The sequence below is a fragment of the Microcaecilia unicolor genome, chromosome 3 (assembly GCF_901765095.1).
Source record: "Microcaecilia unicolor chromosome 3, aMicUni1.1, whole genome shotgun sequence".
NCBI lineage: Eukaryota > Metazoa > Chordata > Amphibia > Gymnophiona > Siphonopidae > Microcaecilia > Microcaecilia unicolor.
In genome coordinates, this window is record NC_044033.1 from 264,929,190 (window position 1) to 264,952,158 (window position 22,969).

The 22,969-nt window shown below is 44.9% G+C and overlaps 1 protein-coding gene across 4 annotated transcripts in view; it reads right to left on the bottom strand.

The window, feature by feature from the left end:
* Window positions 1–22,969, bottom strand: part of KATNA1 (katanin catalytic subunit A1) — a 210,729-nt gene that overhangs the window by 162,167 nt on the left and 25,593 nt on the right. For 3 of the 4 annotated variants that reach the window (XM_030198056.1, XM_030198054.1, XM_030198055.1), the window contains 2 exons: window positions 6,320–6,477; window positions 4,175–4,358 (listed from right to left, as the gene is read on the bottom strand). The exons of the other annotated variant lie outside the window; for it this stretch is intronic. In XM_030198056.1, coding sequence (XP_030053916.1) covers window positions 4,175–4,358; window positions 6,320–6,432 — 297 coding nt within the window. In that variant the 5' untranslated portion in view covers window positions 6,433–6,477. The remainder of the gene's footprint in view (window positions 1–4,174; window positions 4,359–6,319; window positions 6,478–22,969) is intronic. 4 annotated transcript variants of the gene reach the window in all.

Here is a 22,969-nt window from a genome sequence, read left to right on the forward strand (position 1 = left end):
GTAGGCACATGCAAGCCCATGGAACCAGATCCAAGGACACCACCATGGATCCCAATACCTGAAGTAAGTCCCAAGTTGTCTTCTTCCCCCCCTCCCCCAACAAACTGCCAAAGTGGAGAAAACAACCAGGAAGCCAATTAAAAAAAAAAACTGAGAGATTAGAGGGGCCTCAGAAAAGGCGTGATCTCTAGAAGGGGGTATAACTTCCTTAGACTTGCAGGAGATCCTAGGCAGCCACCTAAGGAGACACAGACCCAGAGTAAGCACCAACTCATGGTGTATTGGCAGACCGTGGCTGATGCTGATGCGCATGATGGCTCCTCTTGGCAACCTATCATGGAGAATTGGTGGGGCAATCCCAGCTGTCAGACAGCATGCAGGAGGTCCATGAGTTAGCTGCAGGCTCAGCTCAGCAGGGCTGGCCACATTGGGGTCAGTTTGCCCACTGGCAAACATTGGCCATGATGTAGGGCCACATGTTGCCTGCTTAAACGACGGGGTGTTCCAAGCAAGGGAAATTCACAGGACTCCAGGGTACACCCCAGAATCCTGAGAGAGAATGGCCTTCAATGACTTCAGTCAACTTTAGGACTAAGCACTCCACAGTTGCAAGAAATTGCCAACTGCTTACAGAACGTGCTGGATCTCTAAAAAGATATGGCCCAGACTAGTCAACACTCAGGAGTCCCTGAACTGGCACCCACAAGAGTGGAAGGATCCTCAGGTGGCCTTGGAGCATCAGGAAGGCAGGTTTCTCTGGGATTTGAAGCAGAAGGCCCATCTCCCATGGGTTCCTACTCTCTGGAGGAGGAAACTCTCTCCCTCAGATGTGGATGAGTCAACCAAGTATGCCCCTATTTAGATGTGAGGACCTACTCTCCCTGATTGCTCAGCTTTCTTCCTACTTGAAGATGCCAGAGGCTCCAGTATAGGAGGAAGTAAAAGGGGACCCATTTTGGAGGATGGTGTTGGAGAAGTGAAATAGTCCAGATTAGCGTGCTGAGGGGCACCAAGGTCATGGGCAAATAGTATCCTTTGACTCAGAAAGGCTTGGAGCAGCAATTGCAACTGCCAAAGTGTGGATGCTGCTCATGACGGCCGTCATGAAAATGACAACCGCAGTAGAGGGGCAGAGTGGCTCTTAAAGACACATAGAATAGGAGGGTGGAGATACTCCTTAAGCAGGCCATTGAGGCCTTAGCCATGGGGATGCAAGCAGCAATATGTGCCGGGTATGTGGCATGAGCACTGCTCCGATGGGTCCAGCAACTCCCTCAGTTGCTGGAATCTGCTCAGCTTGAGTTGGGGGCAGTGGCATTGTGGCAGATGCCTTGTATGACTTAGTTAAGACAGGAGCTGCAACAGTGCAGGCTCAGAGGACTCTCTAGCGCCAGCACTGGGCCACAGACTTAGGCTCTAAACTGAGGCTTAGCAAGCTCCCATTCAAAGGCAAACTTCTCTTTGAATCTCTCTCTCCCTGCCAATTTTGGGACACAAACTGCAGAAGTCTGCCCGGCACTAGTCTTACTTCCTAACTACTGGAGTTGCTGTTGAAGCTTACTCCAGCCTTGATCCCGATCTGTCTTTGCCACTTACAAGACCCAGACCATGAAAGTCTTCCAGGCAGCGGTCTTACTTCCAATCTCTGGGGATACCATCAAATCTCACTCCAGCTATAAGGTAATTTAAGTTTTGTTTTTAATTTGATTCCATCCTTTTTCTTCACAGGGATGCTCTGTTTATCCCATAGAGTAGTTCCGGTTCCCTCAGCAGAATGGGGATGAGGGCACTAGTTTGTGGTACTAATGGTGTGCTGGAGCCGGCTCTCACTGGCTCGCCAGAGCTGTTCGTTATTTTTTTTTAAGAATTTTGGGAGCCGGTAGTTAAACTTTAACAACTGGCTCCCGAAATTAGGCTGGGGTGACTCAGGTCCCCTCCTGGTGGCAGCGGTGTCAAGCTACCCTGTGGCTTGGGTATCTCACTTGCTTTTCTCCTCTCCGACCCCCGCAGCAGCAAAACAAAAAACAGCATGAAACTGTGGGTGGGGCCAAAGCCCTGCTCACACCAGTGCCAGATCCCTTCCTCCTCAGAAGTTACATCCCGAGGGGAGGGAGAAGAAAGAAAGCCAGCAGCGGCACGGGCAGGGCTACAGCCCCACTCACGGTTTCATACTGTTTTGTTTTGACCGCCGCAAGCGTGAGGATTGCAAAGGAGGGTGAGTGAGCACAGCTCGTGGTTCCTTCAGGCTGCCACAGCACCTACCGGCCCAGGAGGAGGAAGGAAGCTGGAAGCAGCGCATGTAGGGCTGCAGCCCAAGGAGGTTAGATTGAGAACAGCAGATGCATCAAGTCAAAAAAAGTTGAATCCACAGAGGTTTGTCTCTCTTTCCCCTCCCCTGCGCAGCTGTCATCCCCGTAAATTCAGAACAAAGCACACGGTAATTTGAGCTGCTGCATTCAAATTGTCATTCCTTAATGTTGGTAGCATTTTTATTTAATCTCACTTATATTTTCAAACATGCCTGCTTGTGCAGAATACGGATGTACACAAAGTATAATAATGCAATAACTTTTTCATAGGTAGAAGACATTAGCACGTGTTGTATTTGTGCAGAGATTTTTTTCTCCTGGTAACGGGCCACTAAAGCAGACATGTTATGAGAATCAGGCGCTCAGCATCCAGAATTTCTATTTATTTACTTATTTGTAACATTTATATCCCACATTAAACATGAATTAGGTTGAAACCTAGGAGCATTTAAAATCTTTTTTTTCTTGTGCCTAGATCAAGAGAGAAAGATAGTTGGCATCCCTGCCAGCAAAGGTATGCCTAGTGTGTCCATTTGGGGAGGGGGGGGAGAAGGGGAGAGTGAGGAATGCACTGCCCAGTCCACCATAACTCCCCACCCCCACATTGCACGGCTGGCTATGCCCGGAAAGCCTGTTAAAAATTTTCCAGCACACCACTGTGTAGTACCCAAGAAAAGCAGGATTTTTTTTTCACCAGATTTTATATCTCAAGGGAGTCAACACAGTCTTGCAGGAGCTCAGGTTCCCCAAGGAGACCCTGTGCTCTGTCAAACGCCCCTGTCCTGACAGTCGCTATATCTGCTATCCTGGCCTGGAGGCGGCTTATCTATACATTCTGGTTCACAAAACACATCAGCACTTTTGAATCCTCAGAAACCATCTTCACTTCTGGGCGATGTGTTTTGAAGTTAGCAACAGCCTTCCTGTGCTGAGAAGGGATCTGACTTCAACCCTATCTGGCTCATTCAGAATGATTCAGGGAACGGAGCCTGAGTGGCTAAAACTCAGGTGATATAGCTCCTTGAGAGACATTGCTCCCAGAAGAAACCACTGTACATTTTACTTGCTCCCCTTGAGCAATGCAGCAACCCATTTTGCTACACTGGAAGACTGAGAACTTGGATATATAATTAAAGATTATATTTTATTCTGTTGATCCTTCTTTTCCCAACTTGGTGGGGGGGGGGGGGGGGGGGAGGGAGGAAGTCAGACATACATACCAGCATAAGAGCAATTCATCTGGTGACAATCACTGGGATTCATTTTCAAAGAACTTAGACATACGAAGTTCCATAAGTTACTATGAGGTGTATTATCAAAGCACTGAGGTTACATAGAGGCTCATTTTCAAATCACTTAGACTTACAGAGTTCTATAGGTTTCTATGTAACTTTAAGTCTAAGTGCTTTGAAAATACACATTTTTGCTCGTGCAATTTTAACATTTTCAAATCTGATTAATGCATATATTTTGGTAACATTTTTGTAAAAATTATAAAATCTTGAAGCCAAATGGTCAAGGATTTACAGTACAGAGAAAATGAGCAGCCTCAACGGGCCTGGCAGACTTTATTTGCTCTTGATGTCAATGTTTCAATATGAATACATTGAGCTCTCAGCCACAGTGAGTACTGGTAGTAAATTTCACAGATTAAGATCATACTCCACATACTGTGGCTTAGGAGTGTAGTTCATTACTCTTTCAAATATGCAAAATTAAGCAATTTAGAGACACTGCCCTCCAAAGAATCAATTGCAGATTTTCCTTGTCGCCCCCCCCCCCCCCCTCCACCATTCTTAAGCAATGCAGCAGCCCATTTTGCTCCACAGAAAAACTGAGGATTTGGATATATAATCAACGATTACCTTTTCTTCTTTTCCTTTATTTTGTTGATCCTTCTTTTCTCGATTTCGGACTGGTTTAACTCTGTCATTCGCATTTCTAGAAGGTGGTCGGCTTTGGCCTCTGACAGCTGCACTTATGCGATTATTCTGAGGTCTCTGGTCATTGCACTGAGCAGACTGCCGCTTCCTAAGCCCTGGGGAAGGTCTTGCACATTAAATACAAAAACAATTCTATTTTATTCCTTCTTCTCCGACATCAGGGAAAAAAATAGATAGATAAAAAATTCTGGTTCTGTTCATTAAAAATATTATAAGGGCAATTTTCAAAGCCTCTGGGTAGCTTATAGAGATACCTGTCTACCTGCAAGCTCATTATCCAAAACAAAACAAAAAAAAAACCACTCCAGCAGTTTCTCTTTGAAAATTTAGATCCACTGGGGAACATAGGTACTTTTCTATCCTTGTACTATGTAACAACTTTCAAAGTACATGCAAGTACACTATCAATAGGAAAATAAAATCCCCACACACACTTTACTTTCCCCAACCCTGATCCTGTTTCTTCACCACAGTTAAAATATACATACTGTCAAAAAACGCATGCACTTCTAGCCACATATTGCAGTTGGAAGCAATTTTCAGAACATGTTTTCACTCATGCAAATCAAGGTTTACCACATAAAAGATTGAAACATTTACTCCAGAAATAATTCTGTGCAACTGCGCAATGAAGAATTTGCACCAGAACTCCTCTCCTGTGAGCAATTCTGCAGAATATCTTACAGAATTTTGCACAGGGACCAGGAGCTAAGCACTATTCACCACATAGGCTGAAAGGAAGAAACATGAGCATCAACTGTATGGGTAGACAGAGGAAACAGGAAACAAACATCTATGTTATGGAAGTGATCAATGCAGAACTGGCTGCACCACATGTGGCTACAATAGAGGAGGAAACAAAAAAGGGAACGAAAAAGAGGTAGGGCCAAAACTAGACAGATGAGGGGGAAATGGCAGCAAGGATGAGTAAGAATGAGTGAACCTGGAGGAGGCAGAAAAGAGAAAGCGAGACTCCTAGAAGGTGAGGAGCAAGACCCTGAAGAGAAGGAGAGCAAAAGCTAGGGCACTGACCCTGGAGGAAGGGAGGGAGAGAGAGAAGAAGAAATAAAGGCTAGGGTGAAATTCAGGCTGAAGGGTAGTCTGAGCCTTATAAAAGGGTAGTTTTATAAAGCTTTTCCACATATAAAGCCTATTTTTATAAAATATGCATGCACTCATTTACACTGTTTTTCAGAACAGGTGTAAATTTGTGCGTGGTCATTTTGTGCTACTAGGGCTAGTTCCTGGAGCCTATGTTATAATAGCTCACACACCTATGCTGCCTTTATAAAACAGACTTTAAACAGGCACCTTTTTGGTCTTCTTCCATAAGTATCCAGTTATAAAATAACCCCTTCTCCCCAAACATGGGAAATTTGCACAAAATTACAAAGTCTGCATCTGAGTAATGATTTACATGCAATACAGTAAAAAAAAAAAAAAAAAAAACAGTATTCAAAGACCGATTCTATTGTTATATTTGAAAATTCTACATATTTTGACAAAATATGTGCAACCAATCTTTGCACAAATTTCCCTATGAAATAAAAAAATATATATAGTAATAAGGTAGATGCTCACAGTAAGGAATATAAAACACCACCAGCAATACCTGAAAAATTAAGAGGCACAATCTTACGGAAGCTTTTTGCATACTCTTTCAGCTTCTCATAATGCATGCCACACAAAATCTTTCACTGCATAGATGCAAATACAGGCTTCTTGTGCAAAGACACAATAGCATGGTTTTGCACTACATACGCATAAACAAACTATTTTATTCTATTTCCAGTTTCTACTTTCAGAATCAAGTACAGGCCAGTATTAATACTGGTAGTAAGGCCCTGCACAAAAGTGGAATAAAAATGTATGGGCTCTAATATGTATTTTGCCAGTTACAGTAAATTCCTGCAGTTTGCAAAAGCATCTAACAAAGATCTGGTGCGAGCATGGATTTTATTCACCAACGTAACATTAGGGAGTGTCTATGGAGCTGCACAAAATATTTTTTTGTTATTCAGTGTACATTTTGTTTACACTAGAAAGCCCTTGCAATTTTCCTCTTACCTACGTTCAACAGGTACTGGCAAGGACCAGATTTCACCATCTTGAGATGGAAGATCTTGCTGTGTGGCTTTCACAGGGGTGCTATCTAGCTTAAAACTTTCTAATGTCGTCATGATATCCTTGACATGTTTAGTTTCCACACTTATCTCCTGCCAGATCTGTCAAAACAAAAATATGAAGCATTTTATCAATGACAATTTGTAAGAACAGCACAGCCTTCACTTCACACGTCAGTACATACAAAGGAGCTATGCTTTTATCCTAATAGGCGACAATATTCCAGTAGGAAACTTGATTGGTCTTCTCTAGCAGTCATTCAATTCCAGTTATAAAATGTAAAACCAGGAGTCACTATTTAAAATCCTCAATAAAACTCTGAATAACCATCTGTATTGGTGCTCATCTTGAAGTCTTACACTTCCAAATGAGAAAGCCTCCCTATCATTCTAAAACATTAAGGAAGGTTTCAACTGAAAGGAAGCTCTGGAATGATGGGACATAGAATGAAGGCGAAAGAGAGACTCAGAAGTAATCTAAGGAAATATTTCTTAACGTAAAGGTCATTCTACACATCACCCTAACAGATGTGGAGGCAGCAAGGCCTTTATCTAAATTCAAGAAAGCATAGGGACAAACACAGAGGATCTCTGTGGGAGAAGGGATTGTAGAGTTTAGTAGCTGGCATCGATGGGCAGGCTGGATAGGCCACATGGTCTTACCAGTAACTGACATTTTTAATGTTCCTATGTAAAGAATTTAAATAAATGAACTCAAGCTTAAAAGAAACTAGTATTATGCCTGTATAAGTAAAGCCCTGAAGATAGAAAACAGAGATTAGGGTTAAATGGTCAGTATTCTCAATGGAGAAGTGTAGTTAGTGGGGTTCCCCAGGGGTCTGTGCTGGGACTGCTGCTTTTAACATATTTATAAATGACCTACAGATGGGAGTAACTAGTGAGGTAATTAAATTTCCTTACGACACAAAGTTATTCAGAGTTCTTAAATCGCAAAAAGATTGTGAAAAATTACCTTACAAGACTGGAAGACTGGGCAACTAAATGGCAGATAACGTTTACTGTGAGCAAGTGCAAAATGCATGTGGGGAAAAAGAAACCCGAATTATAGCTACGTAATGCAAGGTTCTACGTTAGGAGTCACGGACCAAGAAAGGGATCTAAGTGTCGTCATTGATGATACATTGAAACCTTCTGCACAGTGTGCTGCAGCGGCGGCTAAGAAAGAAAATAGAATGTTAGGTATTATTAGGAAAAGAATGAAAAACAAAAATGAGAACGTTATAATGCCTTTGTATCGCTCCATGGTGCGATCGCACCTCAAATATTGTGTTCAATTCTGGTCACCGCATCTCAAAAAAGATATAGAGGAATTAGAAAAGGTGCAGAGAACGGCGATGAAAATGATAAAGGGGGTGGGATGACTTCCCTATGAGGAAAGGCTAAAGCAGCTAGGGCTCTTCAGTTTGGAGAAAAGACAGCTGAGGGGAGATATGGTAGAGGTCTATAAAATAATGAGTGGAGTGGAATGGATAGACGTGAAGCGTCTGTTTACTCTTTCCAAAAATACTAGGACTAGGGGGCATTCAATGAAGCAACAAAGTAAATTTAAAATGAATCGGAGAAAATTTTTCTTCACTCAACGTGTAATTAAACTCTGAAATTCATTGCCAGAGAATGTGGTAAAGACGGTTAACATAGTGGGGTTTAAAAAAGGTTTGGACGACTTCCTAAAGGAAAAATCCATAGACCATTATTAAAATGGACTTGGGGAAAATCCACTGCTTATTTCTGGGATAAGCAGCATAAAATGTTTTGTACTTTTTTGGGATCTTGCCAGGTATTTGTGACCTGGATTGGCCACTGTTAGAAACAGGATGCTGGACTTGATGGATCTTTGGTCTCCCACTATGGCAGTACTTATGTAAGACGCGTGGTGGGGGGGAATATAGTATGTGGGTTGTTGTTTTTCTTTCTGATCAAAGACACTGGCAACACTTCGGTCTTACATCAGAGGAAACAATAGTCATCTTTGCGACAATGACTCAGTCACTTCTTAGACATACATGTCATATAAATTAAACCAGCATTCTGAATCAACTTACTAGAGATGACTACAAAGTCTATAAACGCCAAAAGTAATAGGAAAGATACAAGATTCTAAAATGTGCCAGAAACAGAAAGGCTTGCAATCCTAAATAAAGGACTGGCCACTGAATCCTGATAGTACTGCAGTATGGGAAAATTAGGTTCTTACCTTGGTAATTTTCTTTCCTTTAGTCATAGCAGATAAAGCCATTACGTATGGGTTGTGTCCATCAACCAGCAGGGGGAGATAGAGAGCACTCAACTTTTCACAGTGCCTCATGGCCAGCTAGCTCCACTGCCTCTTCAGTATTTGAAGCTTCCAAAGCAGTATGGCAAACCGCAATGGGAATAACATGAACTTTCCTCACAGCGAACGATGGCCCCTTAACAAGGGCATGAACTCAAAAAAGGAGGGAATGAACTCATCCTCCTGGAGGGAATAAACTCGTCCTCCACTTTGTATAAACGGAGGGAATACTTGCATCCTCCTGGAGGGAATAAACTCATCCTCCCAAAACATGAACTGGAGGGAATGAACTCATCCTCCTATAACTGTAACAAGAATCCTGAAGACTGTTTTCCGACTCCCCAAGGAAGGAATATAACTTCATGAAACAAGAACAGCACCTGAAATCAGAATCACTGCAATACAGACAATCATACAGGGAGTGCTCATGACTTCATCTGCTATGACTAAAGGAAAGAAAATTATCATGGTAAGAACCTAATTTTCCCTTCCTTGTCATCAAGCAGATGAAGCCATTACGTATGGGATGTAACAAAGCACTAAATAGGGTGGGAACAAGCCACACCACGCGCTAGCACCTGTGCTCCAAAACGCGCATCCCTCCTGACAGCCACATCCAGCCTTTAATGTCGGGCGAAAGAGAGCTTAGAAGCCCATGTTGCAGCACTGCAAATCTCCTGAAGAGATAGTGCTCCAGTTTCCGCCGATGAAGAGGAAATCGCTCTTGTGGAATGTGCCTTAAAGGCTTCAGGCGGAGCCCGGCCAGACAGCAGATATGCTGAAAAGATAGCCTCTTTGAGCCAACGGGCAATAGTGGCTTTAGACGCTGAAGACCCTCTGCGAGGACCTGCAAACAGCACAAAAAGATGATCAAAGGTCCTAAAAGCATTTGTAATTCGCAGATACTGCAACAGAGTCCTGCGCACATCCAAAAGGTGCAACTGCCCAAATGAATCTGGAAACTCCTCCTCAACAAAGGAGGGAAGAAAAAACAGGCTGGTTTAGGTGAAACGCTGAAACCACCTTAGGCATGAAGGAAGGCACGGTCCGAACCATGACCCCTGACTCTGAGAATTTCAGAAAAGGGTCTCTACAGGACAGCGCCTGGAGCTCTGACACCCATCTCGCCGAGGTAATGGCCACTAAAAAGACGGCCTTCAGTGTCAAATCTTTCTCTGAAGCACGCCAAAGCGGTTCAAAGGGAGCCCCCTGAAGGGCCTTCAATACTAACCCCAGGTTCCAAGCTGGACAAGGTGCCCGCACGGGAGGACGGAGCCGAAGCACCCTTCTAAGAAACCGTGCCACATCTGGATGAGCAGCTAAGGACACGCCTTCAACCTTGCCACGCAGGGAGGCCAATGCTGCCACTTGCACCCGCAGGGAATTATAGGCCAAGCCTTTGTGTACACCATCCTGCAAAAAGTCCAGAATCGGCAAGACAGGAGCCCGCAACGGAGAAAACGCTCTTGAAACACACCAGACTTCAAACTGGCGCCAAATCCTGGCATAAGCCACGGAAGTGGAGCGCTTACGGGCCTGCAGGAGAGTGGAAATTACCTTATTTGAGTAGCCTTTATCTCTCAATTGTGCCCTCTCAATCGCCATGCCATAAGACCAAAGCGGCAGGCGTCCTCCATGGCCACCGACCCCTGTGACAACAGGTGCGGAACCAGAGGTAACGGAAAGGGAGCCTCCAACAGCATCTGTCGGAGGTCCGCATACCAAGGCCTCCTGGGCCAATCCGGGGCGATGAGCACCACTTCTCCTGAATGCAGCTGAATCCGCAGGAGCACTCACCCTATCAAGGGCCATGGAGGGAAGACATACAGCAAGCCCAGGGGCCAGGGTTGAACCAAGGCATCCAACCCGGCAGAGCAAGGATCCCTCCGCCTGCTGAAGAACCACGAGACTTTGGCATTGGAACTGGTCGCCATAAGATCCATCAATGGCTTGCCCCATTTGGCACATATCTGCAGGAATACATCGTCTGCTAGTTCCCACGCCGCTGGATCGATCTGATGCCTGCTTAGATAGTCGGCTTGCACGTTGCTCTGATCTGCAAAGTGAGCTGCTGACAGGAACTGTAGATGCAACTCGGCCCAGTGGCAAATTTGTTCGGCCTGCGCAGCTAGAGCTCTGCACTGAGTTCCGCCTTGTCGATTTATGTAGGCCACTGCTGTCGTGTTGTCCGACACCACTCGGACAGCCAATCCTTCCAGGGTCACTTGAAAGGCCAGAAGAGCCAGAAACACCGCTTTCAACTCCAGGCGATTGATAGTCCACTCCGACTCGTCGCGCGTCCACAGACCCTGGGCATGCTTCCCCTGGCAATGTGCGCCCCAGCCCTTCAGGCTGGCATCTGTCACCACCAGGCACCAATCGGGGAGTGCCAGCGGCATTCCTGCCGCAACATGCTGTCCGAGAGCCACCACTCCATACTGAGGCGGGCCGCAGGGAGTCAAGAAAGTCTGCACTGATAATCCTGAGATACTGGAGACCATCGTAGAAGTAGAGAATACTGTAGAGGTCTCAGGTGCGCTCTCGCCCATGGCACCACTTCCAAGGTGGCCGTCATCGATCCCAACAGCTGGACAATGTCCCAAGCTCGCGGGCGGGGCATCCTCAGGAGTAGACGGACCTGATTCTGAAGCTTGCACTGCCTTTGCTCGGGAAGAAACACATAGCCCGAGGCTGTGTCGAACCTGGCCCCCAAATATTCTAGAGATTGCGAGGGGGTCAGGTAACATTTGGCCATATTGACGACCCAGCCCAGAGATTGAAGGACTGAAACCACTCTGGCTGTAGCTAGATGACTCTCTTTTTCTGAGTCTGCTTTGATGAGCCAGTCGTCTAGGTACGGGTGAACCCGGATACCCTCTCGCCTGAGAAAAGCAGCTACCACCACCATTACCTTGGAGAAGGTTTGGGGAGCTGTGGCGAGGCCAAAAGGCAAGGCCCGAAACTGGAAATGTTTTCCCAACACCGCAAACCGCAGAAACTTCTGGTGCGGGGGCCAAATTGGTATGTGCAAGTAAGCTTCTTTCAGGTCCAGAGACGTGAAAAACTCTCCTGGCTGTACCGCCGCAATGACGGAGCGCAGGGTTTCCATGTGAAAATGCCGCACTCTTAAGGACTTGTTCAGCTCTTTCAAGTCCAGGATCGGGCGAAAAGACCCGCCTTTTCATGGCACCACAAAGTAAACGGAGTAGCGGCCTAGACCTTGTTTAGCAGGAGGCACCGAGGTCACAGCCCCTATCTGGCACAGACTGTACAAAGTCTCCTCTACCGCCGCCCATTTGGCGGCAGAACCGCATCGGGACTCCACAAACACGTCTCTCACCGGGGCATCGAATTCTATTCGGTATTCGTCTCTGATCAGGTCCAAGACCCACTGATCTGCGGAGATTTTGGCCCACTCCTCGAAAAAGAGGGAAGTCTTCCTCCGATGACAGGAAACGAGGAGGGGGCCGGCGCACCATCATTGAGAGGGTCACCCCTGCACTCCAGGCCTAGAACCGGCAGCTGCGGAACGTTTGTCCGAGCGAAAGGAGTTTCTCTGCTGAAAGCGGGCACGAGAAGTGAACCCAGCAGCACGCCCCGGGCGGTACCTCCTAGCTTCACGGAAGCGAGGTCTGTAAGAGGAGCGGACCGCCTGACCCTTAGAGGAAGGCTTCGGCCTATCTTCGGGCAAGCGCTGAGGTCTGGAATACCCCAGGCCTTTAACAATGTTTTCCAGCTCCTCACCAAACAGGAGAAGGCCTTGAAAGGGCAACTTCACCAACCTTTGCTTAGAGGCCATGTCCACCGCCCAATGTCGTAGCCAAAGAGTGCGGCGAGCCGCCACTGCTACAGCCATTTGTTTAGCCGAAGCTCTGACAATATCATAAAGAGCGTCAGCCAAATAGGACAAGGCCAACTCAATCCGCGGAGCCACTTCAGATAAGGTCTCCGCTCTATCACCGGGCTGTTCCACTACCTGCTGTAACCAAGCCAGGCAGGCTCTAGAAGCATAACAACTGCATGCAGACGCCCAAACAGTGAGACCTGCCAAATCAAAGGACCACTTCAGAGCTGAATCAAGCCTGCGGTCTTGAATATCCTTCAGGGCAACACCTCCTTCAACAGGGAGGGTAGTTCTCTTTGTCACAGCCGTGACCAGGGCATCCACTTTAGGCATAGCAAAGCGAGCCAAATGTTCCTCACTCAGAGGGTATAATTGCCCCATAGCCCTGGCAACCTTCAAAGGTCCCTCGGGGTCAGCCCACTGAGCCGAAATAAGCTCTTGGATGGAGTCATGCAAAGGAAAGGCTTGAGCAGGCTTTCTGGTACTAGCCATCCTTGGATTAACAGAGGAGGCTGTGCCACTCCCTGGATCTTCAATCGAGAGGGCTTGTAAGGCATCTGAAATAAGCGCTGGCAGCTCCTCGCGGTGGAAAATCCTCACCGCAGAGGGATCATCAAGATCATGTGGCAATTCTGCACCCCACTCTGGCTCCTCAGACCAAGAAGCTCTGCCAGACTCCTCAAAATCCTCATAGCCCAACCACTGGGGTGGGGGGGGGAGGGGGTGCGCCACACTCAGAAGGGGAATTAGCCCTTCTGCGTTTATCAGGAGGATAAGAATAGGCAAAGCCAACTCCAAAAGGCCAGGATCCACCGGGGGGGGGGGGGGGGGGGGGGGGTAGGCAGAGGTTCCTAAGATCCCTGTGGAAGAGCTCTTTTAAGCATGTATGCCTTATGCAGCATTAAAACAAAATCAGGGGAGAAAACCGCTCTCTGACCGCCCGGATCCTGTCCAGGGCTCTCAGCTCTATGATAAGCCTCACTCAGAGGCCCCCCCCCTCCCCTGGATTCAGGGCTCTCCGTCGCAACGGAGGCCGCGCCATGTGGAAAATCCAAAATGACATCCGCTGCCAGCTCAGAGCGCGAAAGATCGCCACTCGCCATGCTCGGGCCGGCTTTACTGTCTGTACAGCACGATTTACAGAGCCCCGCTGCTGATTTGCGCTTGCCACATTTAGAACAGCGCTTTACAGGCTCCGCAGCCATCGCCGAAAACGGCGGTAAAATTCAAAATGGCAGTTCGCGCCAAAAACGTCCCGATCGCGGGCCCACCCCGGAGGAGTCACAAAACACTCTTACTTCACTAGACCGAGTATCACAGCTCCGGTCCTGCAGAAGAATCTCAAGAAAAACCTCTTTTCCAAGATTGCTGCGCTAAAGCGCGACACAACTTTTTTTTTTTTTTTTTTTTTTTTTTAACGCTGTGAGGAAAGCAGAGGCAAAAGAGGTAAATAAATTCACTCCGGAGGCTCAGGTAAGTGGGAAAGGCAGGGAAAGGTGAACCAATGTGCCTGCATCCACTGAGTGGGAACGGACAGGGAAAAGCAAGCTAATACGTCCACATCCACGGGGGCATGGGTAAGGCAGGGAAAGGGCTGACCTATATGCCTTCAAAGTGAAGCTGCTATAGCCTCTAACACCCCGGCTAACAACTGGCAAGCCAGGAGCCACCCCCAGGCAGATTTTTGATGGAGCTCGAAGAAGCTGCAGCCACCCTGCTTGGGGAGATAGAGAATACTGAAGAGGCAGTGGAGCTAGCTGGCCATGAGGCACTGTGAAAAGTTGAGTGCTCTCTATCTCCCCCTGCTGGTTGATGGACACAACCCATACGTAATGGCTTCATCTGCTTGATGACAAGGAATGCAGCTTTGAGATAGTAATTTTGAAATTTGAGCAATACGTATAGAAGTGGTAGAAAACCTCTATGCAAAATATTTTATTTAAAAATTTCTATTCTGCTTACAACTAGGCAGATTACAAATCAACATACACACAATAAAAGAGATAAAAACAAACATATGCTCAGAACAGATCAGTACATTGCTCAAAATAAAGACAAGCATCAGCTCCAAGCATGTTCAAACAAATATGTCTTCAATATTTTACCAAATTGATCTCTACTGCTACACAATCTCAAGTAACCTGGTAAATTTGTTCCAAATTTGTGGACTTGCTATCGAAAAAGCAGTATTCTGGGTATCATTTTGACATTTGCCAATAACTTCAACATCTCAGACCGCTAAGATCTAGTGGGCTGATATTCTTGAATCACATCTTTAAGGTACCAGGGAACACAATCAGAGTACAATGCTTGGTGGATGAAATGTACCACCTTGTACTGTACTTGAGAGTGAACTGGCAACCAATTTAGTGAGTGAAGGATCACATGTTCAAACAGAGATACACCTGCCAACAATTGGCCAGAAGCATTCTGTATCACTTGCAATGCCTGTATTTTAGATTTTGACAACCTCAAATACAACGCATTGCACAAGTCAAAACAGGAAACCATTAAACTCTGTACCACAAAGCGAAAATCATATTTAGATTACATTGTTTTAACTTCACCAATAAATGAAGCTGAAAGAATGCAGACTTAACCACATGCAATACTTGATCCTGTATAGACAATAGAGGGTCTAAAATAACACCAACACATGCACAAGCTCCTGCACTGGCAACACAGACTCACCCAGCCTCACTGACCAGCAGTGAAGCAAATCTTCAACCTTCCCAACAATCATTAATTCAGCGTTACTAATCTATTTGAATACATCCATCTTTTAATAGCTGTCATACAATTGCTCAGTTGATCAGTCAATTCACTCAAAACCTCCTTCCACTGGGAAAAACAATTGCACACATCAGCATAAGTGCGTCCCTTTGTGCGGTGCTTTGTTGTTGTTTGGAGGTCTCTCATTGTTATCCTATATAATAATTCTCACCTCCAACGTTCTATGCGTCTTGCTGCCTGTGTTCGTGACTTCTTCAGAGTTGTTCTGCTAGGCTCCGTAACACAGGCTGACGTCACCGCAAAATAAGGCGCCCATTGGTCATGGTGACGATGGACGAGCAAGGGAAGAAGATGAGTGCCGTCAGCAGCAGCGAGTAGGGAGAAGTAGACGCGGATCACAGCGCCGCCAGGGATGGCAATGGGAAAGAGCAGGGCAGGCAGCAGCAGCAGCCAGGCCGCGGTGATCAGGAGCCGCACCCGCCGCCAGCTCATCAGGCGCCCGTAGCGCAGCGGGAAGAACACTCGGAGGGAGGGAGGGGACAACCCTGAAACTCGGAGGGAGGAGGGGAAGACCCTTGCACACACTCTCATTCTCACTCACACACTCTCTCTCACAGACACACTCGCACATTCACTCTCTCTCTCACAGAGTCACTCTTACACACACTCTCTCAAACATACAAACTCCGAGGAAAACCTTGCTAGCACTCGTTTCATTTTTGTCAGAAATGGGCCTTTTTTACTAGTTTCTCTATATTCTCATCCTTTAGGTTTGTTATCAATTCTAGCTGAATAATAAAATCACAACTGCCTCTTTTTTATTTTGTTTTCATTATGCTTATCGCATATTTGCTTTTGCACAGATGTTGAGTGCTTGTTTAAAAGTATTCTTTAAATAATGCTAAGGCTCCTGCTATATTGTTTAATTTTTCTCATTCTATCTACACACTTAATTCATTCTACTAATGGGTTTGATTCCTATTTTGCTATCCCAGTGATATATACTACAATATATTATCATCCTTATTGGTTACCAACTTTATCACCAAAGGCATCCCTCTTTTGCTCCTAGCTATTTGAATCACAACAATCAGAACATTGTGCCTTCTACTAAACATCATACTAAAAAAAGGCTCCAAAACCTTTTGTAATAAACGCCACTTGATTAAAGTCCCACTGTCGAGCAACTTTACTTGTTCTTATTTTTCTCTGTCTGTAGGTTATATCAATGCTCAATCGATTAACAAAGCAGTAATTATTAAAGATTGGATATTGATGCTCAATTTGATTTTGTTATAATCTCTGAAACTTGGCTACATGCAAAAGATGATCCTATTTTCGATGTATGCCCACCCAGTTATTCCATTCTTCATTTCCCTAGAAATGGTTTAGAGGTTTAGAGGTGGTTTAGCTACCATCTATAAAATCTTTATTTGAGGTAAAAACGATCTCTGAATTCCAATCTCCTAATCTGGAAATTGCTACTTGTTCTATATCTTGTGATTCTTTATTTAAACCTATCTGCCTTCTAATGCTATATCATCCTACTAATTGTTGGAACTTAATTGAGGCTGATCTTACCGAATTCATCTCCAATGCATGTATTAATAATGACATGGCTGGAGATGTTAATTTACATCTTGAAAACATTACCAACCAATACAACAAGAATTTCCTAGAATTCCTTAATGTTTGGCAATTCTCGCTTTTCAACGAAATGTCCTATGTTGAAGGTCATCAATTAGATATACTAGCAACGAAATTTACAGACCCAACTACTTTTTTCATCTCAGATTTTCATTGGACCCCAATACCTTGGTCAGATCACAGTAGCCTCTTAGCCTCTTTTTTTAAATTGCACTGGAAAGAAATGGTCATTCTAAATCCCGAAATGTTTTACATTCCTTTAAAACTCGAGGTAAACTGACCTTTTAAAATTCTGGTCCAATGAGTCATACAGTGCATTACTTACCTCAAACCCTTTCCTGAATTTCATTCAGCAATGGAATGATACTTGTAAAGCAGTCCTTGGTGTAATTGCACCTGTGAATGTCAAATCTCATCTAAAAAGATTAACTCCTTGGTTCAATGATGATCTTTTACAAATGAAACATAAATGCAGGAGATAGGAGATAATTTGGGCTAAGGCCAAATCCACTAAACAATGGATCGCTTGGAAAAAGCTTTTGAAAATCTACAAAGGTATGATCTCCAAAGTGAAAACCTCCCACTATTCCAAATTCATTGGTGATACAGTAGTCAACCCGAGAAAACTTTACTCATTAGTTAATAGTTTATTGGACACAACTAATAACCAATTCAACCGATCCCACTTGACTACTTATTTTAAACAGAAAATAGCTAAAATCAGACTAGAACTTAATACCCCTTCATCTATAGACTATTTCCTCTATTTACATGATCCTTTACTGCCTCATTCTCAAGCAGATAGAATCTGGTCCATTTTTCATCCAATCACTACTGATCAGGTCAATCATGCATTATGCAAATACACAAATTCACACTGTCTGCTTGATACATGCCCTACTTATCTTAAGTCAGCTCCTGATTTATTCTTACATCATTTGCACTCGAATCTTACTTTGATGTTTCAAGGTTTCTTTCCCTCTGATAATGGCAATATTATTTTGACTCCTCATTTTACTCATTTTTCAGAGAATGAGACAGATAGAGGACTTCCCCTGATGAAGCCGTAGTGAAACGGGCTCCTATCGGGATTGTCCCATTATAGGATGTCTCTCATGCTCAATGATTGAAACATAAGGGTTTTCAACTGGATCTGTTCAGGAAATAAGAATTTTATATAAGCTCTCCAGAGCAGGGACTGTCCTTCCCCTTGTGAAACTTGTACAGCGCTGCGTAACCCTGGCAGCGCTATAGAAATGCTAAGTAGTAGTGGTAGTAGTATATATAAACAAGCCGTACAGCCCGTTAAAACGGGTGACATTTTTGTTGTGAAAAATGTAATGAAATAGCCAAAGCAAGAAATGAGAAACTAACCCTACGGTGAACATTATCCATGGCCTGCCTTTGAGGAACAAAACCTACTTGGTCAGGGTGAATTAAATCCGGTAAAATGTTTGCTAACCAATTAGCGAAGACCTTGGCTAATATTTTATCATCAGAATTAAGAACGGAAATGGGGCTATAAGAAGAACACTATTTTGTCCTTACCTGGTTTTGGAATCACCACAATCCCAAGCTTCCAGCATTGAGGATGGGAGATCCATCCCGGAAGGTACCTCATTAAGAATCTCAACTAATACGGGAGCCAACTCCCCCCTAAATGATTTGTAAAAATCATTCGATAAACCATCCAGTCCAGGGGAATTCCCAGTTGGAAGATCTTTAATAACCTTGGTGACTTCTTCCACAAGGACAGGAAGCTCCAGAGCACCGCGTTGAGCTTCAGATAAGGAAGGAAGTATTTCGGAAGACAAAAAGGCCTCAATTGCCTCTGGATGAATTGTGGAGTCAGCTGAATATAGGGATTGGTAAAAGGTTTGAAAACATTGACAAATCAAAGAAGACTTGGTCAAAAAATTATTCCATCTCCAATCTTAAGGATAGTGCGGTCGACTAACTGCTGCAGTTTAAGGGCCAAGGAACGACCTGGTTTGTTATGGTGGACATAGTGAGTTTGCTGTTGTTGGCCTCTGAGAAATTATCTAACTGTAAGCGGAGAGCTTGGATTTTCTATAAAGTGGATACCGATTAGAGGATTTATGGCATTCCTCCAATTGGGTCAGCTGGGAAAGACAATTTGCCACTTCCACACGTCTAGCACGAGCCTGCGAGCTAGCCTTTTGTAAGAAGAAGAATCCCCTAGTTACAGCTTTTAGGGCATCCCAGACAATCCCCAAAGAGGGACCAGAGTTCAAGTTAGTATCAAGGTATTCCTGCAAAAGATCTATAACCAGCTCGAATCCCCTCATCCCTCAGCAGCGTTGTATTCAAGGTCCACCGCCTATCTCTTTCCTCCTCGCGAAGAGATGGAAGTTGGAACCAAGTCGGAGCATGATCTGATATAGTAATAGGACCAATGTCTGAAAGGGTCCCCCCACCCCCCCCCCCCCCCCCCCCGTGCCAGAGAGGTGTCAACTAGAAGGTGATCAATACGAGAGTAAGAATCGTGAGAATGAGAATAGAAGGAGTAATAATGCTCCATCAGGTGATGCACACGCCACAAGTCGCAAGTACCCAAGGTTCGCACAAGTCCTCTCACAGCTTTTGAGTTCTTAACATCCGTAGCCAACACCGAACCAGTCCCATCCAAGGTTGGATGAATGGAAGCATTAAAATTGCCCCCCACTATTATCTTTCCATAGGGATTTGACAGAAAAATCTTGCCAAGCCTGTCAAAAAATTGCTCCTGTGAATCACTGGGAGCATAAACAGAGGCCAAAGAAAAAGCCAGATTAATTATCTACTAATAAATGTAAAAGCAAATATCTGCCATCAGGGTTCCCGCCTGGTCTTTATCACCTGAACCTGTAAAGAAGAATGCAGCAAAATTGCAACCCCATGTTTCTTAGAAGCATCAACGGCAGAAGCACAGCATACTACACGAGGCGGGTTTGTCATCTGCGGCGGCTCCACCAGCAGAGCTAGCTCCTTCAAAGCGCCTTCAAAAATGGAAACGGGTTCCACTTAAAACTAAGAAGAATTCTGCTACTGTTTGACTTTCTTCTCGGGCTTAAGGCGGACTTTGGTCTCCTGCTCAAAAGGGGATGTGTGGTTTTCTTTGAGTTTGGATGAATGCTTAGTGTTTATATGTATATTCAAGTAAGGGTAGGTTGTTTGTAATGTGTGGGAGGTGGGATTGGGATGGTCTGAGGGCATTGTGGGTTCTTCTTTTTTACCCATTCAGGATTCTCTGGAGTTTGCTGTCTGGTGTAGGATGGGGGGAGGTTTTTTTTTTGTTTTTTTGTTTTTTTGGGGGGGGGGGGTTTCTGTGGAGGGAGGAAGTGGAAGGGTGGGTTGTCTTTTTTTGTTTGTTTGTTTTTTTGTTAGATCCCTCATTTTACTCAGGAATAGTTGGGTTCCAGTGTGTGCTTTTGATCTACACAAGGAGGTAAGCTGTTACTTCTGAGTGTTGATTTAAAGTTTTTGTCATATAATATCAAGGACCTGAACTCACCCCAAAAACGCCAAAAATTATTCAAGGAACTTTTATTTCACAAACCTCAAGTGGTGGTCTTGCAGGAAACACATTTTAAAAGGGAACATGAGAAATTCTTGTTCCATCCTCATTATCCTGGGATTGACCTTGATGCACCCCAGTTGAAGACACCGCGACTCTGAAACGCTGCTAAACGCGCATGGACTGAAATACACCATATACCTAGTCACGGGGGCAGCAGGATGAAAACAGAAGAGACACAAGGGCAGGGAGTTGGGGAGGGGAGGGGATATGGGAGTTTTTATATGTAGATCACAGCAATATACTTTGATGTGTATGTTAAACTATATAAATAAAACAGTTAAAAAAAATCAATTGCTTATTAAATGCTTATACTTATCTGATTTGAACTGTTGAAGGCATCAATCCTTGGGAGTTGAAAACTGGGGCGCATCAAGGTCAATCTCAGCCTGGTGTCTCCATTCCCTGTAATTATCCCAAATTTTTGAGAACTGGGCTAATTGTCCATTTTTTACCACCGTCAATTTAGACATTTGGTAGAAGTAGTCCATTTTATGTATCACTTTCACTGCTGGGGGGGTTAATTGTTGCTTCCATGCTGATGCCACTGCAATCTTGCTCGCCACCAAAAACATGGAGGCCAATCGATGTAAAGGTTTCGAAAGTCCTGTGGGTCGAAAGTGTAGTATGCAGTGGTCCATTGTCAGTGGATATTCTTTGCCCAGTATTTGTTTAAGCACACCAAGCAGTTCTCTCCAGTAACTTTGTATTTTTGGGCACGTCCACCAGATGTGTAGCATGTCTCCCTTCACTGTACACCCCCTCCAGCATTGATTCGACGCTTCTGGTAACATTTTGGCTAATCTGTCCGGGGTGTAGTACCAGCGATATAGTATCTTGTATCCATTCTCTATGATGGCACTACTCACAGAGCTACTTAGCAAAAAGCCCGATGCCCGCTCCCAGCTGTATATATCATGTCTAGTACCTGTGTCTTGTTCCCATCTCTGTGTGTATTTCAATATGGGGGATCTATGTGCTAATAATGCTGCATATATTCGGGTTATACATCCCTTGGTGCTACTCCCTCCCATTGCCCGTTCCAGCTCTGTTTCCTCACCCTGTAACTCTGCCTTCGCTTTTCGAAGAATGTAATTTCTAATTCTTGAGTAGTAAATTAAATGATGCGGTTGAAGGTTGTATTCCTCCTGTAGCTCATCATAGGGACGTACTACCCCCTCTTCCCATATTTGTCCTAGCTGTTTTAGCCCTCTCTGTTCCCATTGTTTATAAACTGTGTCCCCCTTTTCCCATGCAAAACCCGGCGCTCCCCTAATGTGCATCTTTCGGAAATATGTTCTATTTGGGCAAAACTGCTGACGTATCGTGCTCCAAGTCAGGAGTGGTAATCAAATTGCTATTGGTAGGAGTGCCGCCATTGCTCTGATTTGCTTTCTAGGTTGCCATAGCAGCATGGCAGGTTGATGCATACCCACCCACTGTTTTTCTATCTGAAGCCATGGTTTTGTTTCAGCGTTAACCCATGTTACCAGTATCCTCAACTGTGCTGCTTGATAATATCGATAATAATCTGGTACTCCCATACCCCCCTTTTTTTTTTTGATTGATAGAGCATTTCCGCTCGAACTCATGGTGGTTTATGCTTCCATATATATGCAAATGTTTTACGTTTTAATTGTCGGAAAAATTTATTGGGGATCGGCAGCGGCAGTGCCATGAAAAGATACAATATCTTAGGTAGAATCATCATTTTTACCGCTTGTATCCTGCCTATCCATGATAGCTCCAACCCCTCCCATCGATCTAGATCTTTGAATAACTCCTGCATTTTGGGGGGAAAATTTGCTTCATATAGGTCTGATAAATTGGGTGTAAGATTGACTCCCAAATATCGCAATGAGCGAGTTACCCATCGAAGTGGGTATTGCTGTTTTATGGCCTTGGTGGTTTCTCCGGACAGGTTCAGGCCCATTAATTCTGATTTGGTCATATTTATTTTAAACCCTGCTATTTCCCCAAATTGCTGCAGGTTTTGTGTTATTCCCTCCATGGAGCCCTGTGGATTGGTCACAGTGAGCAAGATATCATATGCAAATAACATGATTTTATGTACCTTTTGTCCGATACGGATGCCCTGTATATTGGGGTGTAATCGGATATCTTGGGCTAGGGGTTCTAATGTCAGGGCAAAAAGCAGGGGAGATAGGGCGCACCCCTGGCGCGTCCCCCTCCCCAGTGTAAATGTTTCAGAGCACTCCTCGTTAATAATCAAGGCAGCTAGTGGTTGTTTATATACCGTGTTTCCCCGAAAAAAAGACATCCTCCGAAAATAAGACCTAGTAGCGATTTTGCTACGTTTGTAAATATAAGGCCTCCCCCCCGAAAATAAGACCTAGCAAACTTTTTTTTGCAGCAGGGCCGCCGAGAGCCGGACAAGACCGCACCCCGCCCCCCCCCCCCCACCCAAGGTCGCCCCTCCCCCCACCCAAGGTCGCCCCTCCACCTGCCCTCCGTCACTCCGGAACTAACCTTAAACTCC